At 56.4% G+C, this 927-nt stretch overlaps 1 protein-coding gene across 1 annotated transcript in view; it reads right to left on the reverse strand.

Annotated features, from left to right (window-relative positions):
- The window catches only part of PTHLH (parathyroid hormone-like hormone), a 10,428-nt gene extending 9,973 nt beyond the window's left edge, over positions 1-455 (reverse strand). Inside the window, exon 1 of the mRNA XM_010132544.1 lies at positions 348-455. Within this exon, the coding sequence (XP_010130846.1) occupies positions 348-448 (101 nt within the window). The 5' untranslated portion in view covers positions 449-455. The remainder of the gene's footprint in view (positions 1-347) is intronic.
- Positions 456-927: the final 472 nt, after the last annotated feature.

A 927-nucleotide genomic window follows, 5' to 3' on the forward strand; every position in this document is an offset into this window, starting at 1 on the left:
TGCAGCACTGAGCGTCATGGCTGCACCCCTCGGAAGGAGAGACCCTCAGCTTTCACATCTCCTTCCCAAAAGCTTTATAAGGTCAGCCAGCTGCAAAGCGCGCTTTCGCTACCCCAGACGCCCCCTGCCTAGCGCTTAGAGCCCACCGGTGAGCACCTGGGGCAGGTAACCTGGAGCCGCTCTGCTGCAGAGCCGCTCCGGCATTGCTGCGGGAGGCTGCAAAACCCCCCGGGCTGCTCCCGGGGGTGGGGGGACCGGCCACCTCCCTCCCCACCCGCACCGTCACCGAAGCGAGGAAAAAAAAACCAAACCTAACCCAAAATCAAAAACCAAAAAGAGAAACTCACAGTCTGCGGCTGATCCCCTCTACTGATCTTCCGTAAGTGGGCATGGAATAACTCAGCAGAAACACTGCGAAACTCCACTGCTGGAAGAGTTTAGTGAACATTGTATTCTCCGGGTCCCGAAACCTGCAAGGAAAGGGAGATCAGTCCCCAGGGGCACATGCGCCAGCGCCGTCCTCAGGCGGTCCCTGCTTTCGGCTCTTCCAGCTCCCGGGCTGTGAAGGAAAAACAAACTTTCTGAGCTCTCGGCAGCGGCTCACTTCTTCCAAACTTCGCTCCGTCTCTCTCCCTTCCTTGCTGTCTGCCTCTCCCTCCCTCCTTCCTTCCCTCCCTCCCTCTCTTTGTGTCTCTGGCTGCCCGGAGGCAAGATCTCTCTCAGTGTTAGTTAAAAAATAATCTAGCTCCTATTTGAATCGGCTTTGAGAGCGCGTCCATTTGTCTGCCTGAGCCCTGTTCAATTCTAGTCCACTAAGCCGCTGTCTCAGGGCTTTATGTCACAGGACAAGCCCTCTTTGCAGATAAGGGAAGACTCCCCCAAATCAGCTCAGATACCCTCTTCGCTGTAAACACGCGCGTGGGGACA

Source organism: Buceros rhinoceros, unplaced genomic scaffold, assembly GCF_000710305.1.
Source record: "Buceros rhinoceros silvestris isolate BGI_N320 unplaced genomic scaffold, ASM71030v1 scaffold17203, whole genome shotgun sequence".
NCBI classification, from domain to species: Eukaryota; Metazoa; Chordata; class Aves; order Bucerotiformes; family Bucerotidae; genus Buceros; species Buceros rhinoceros.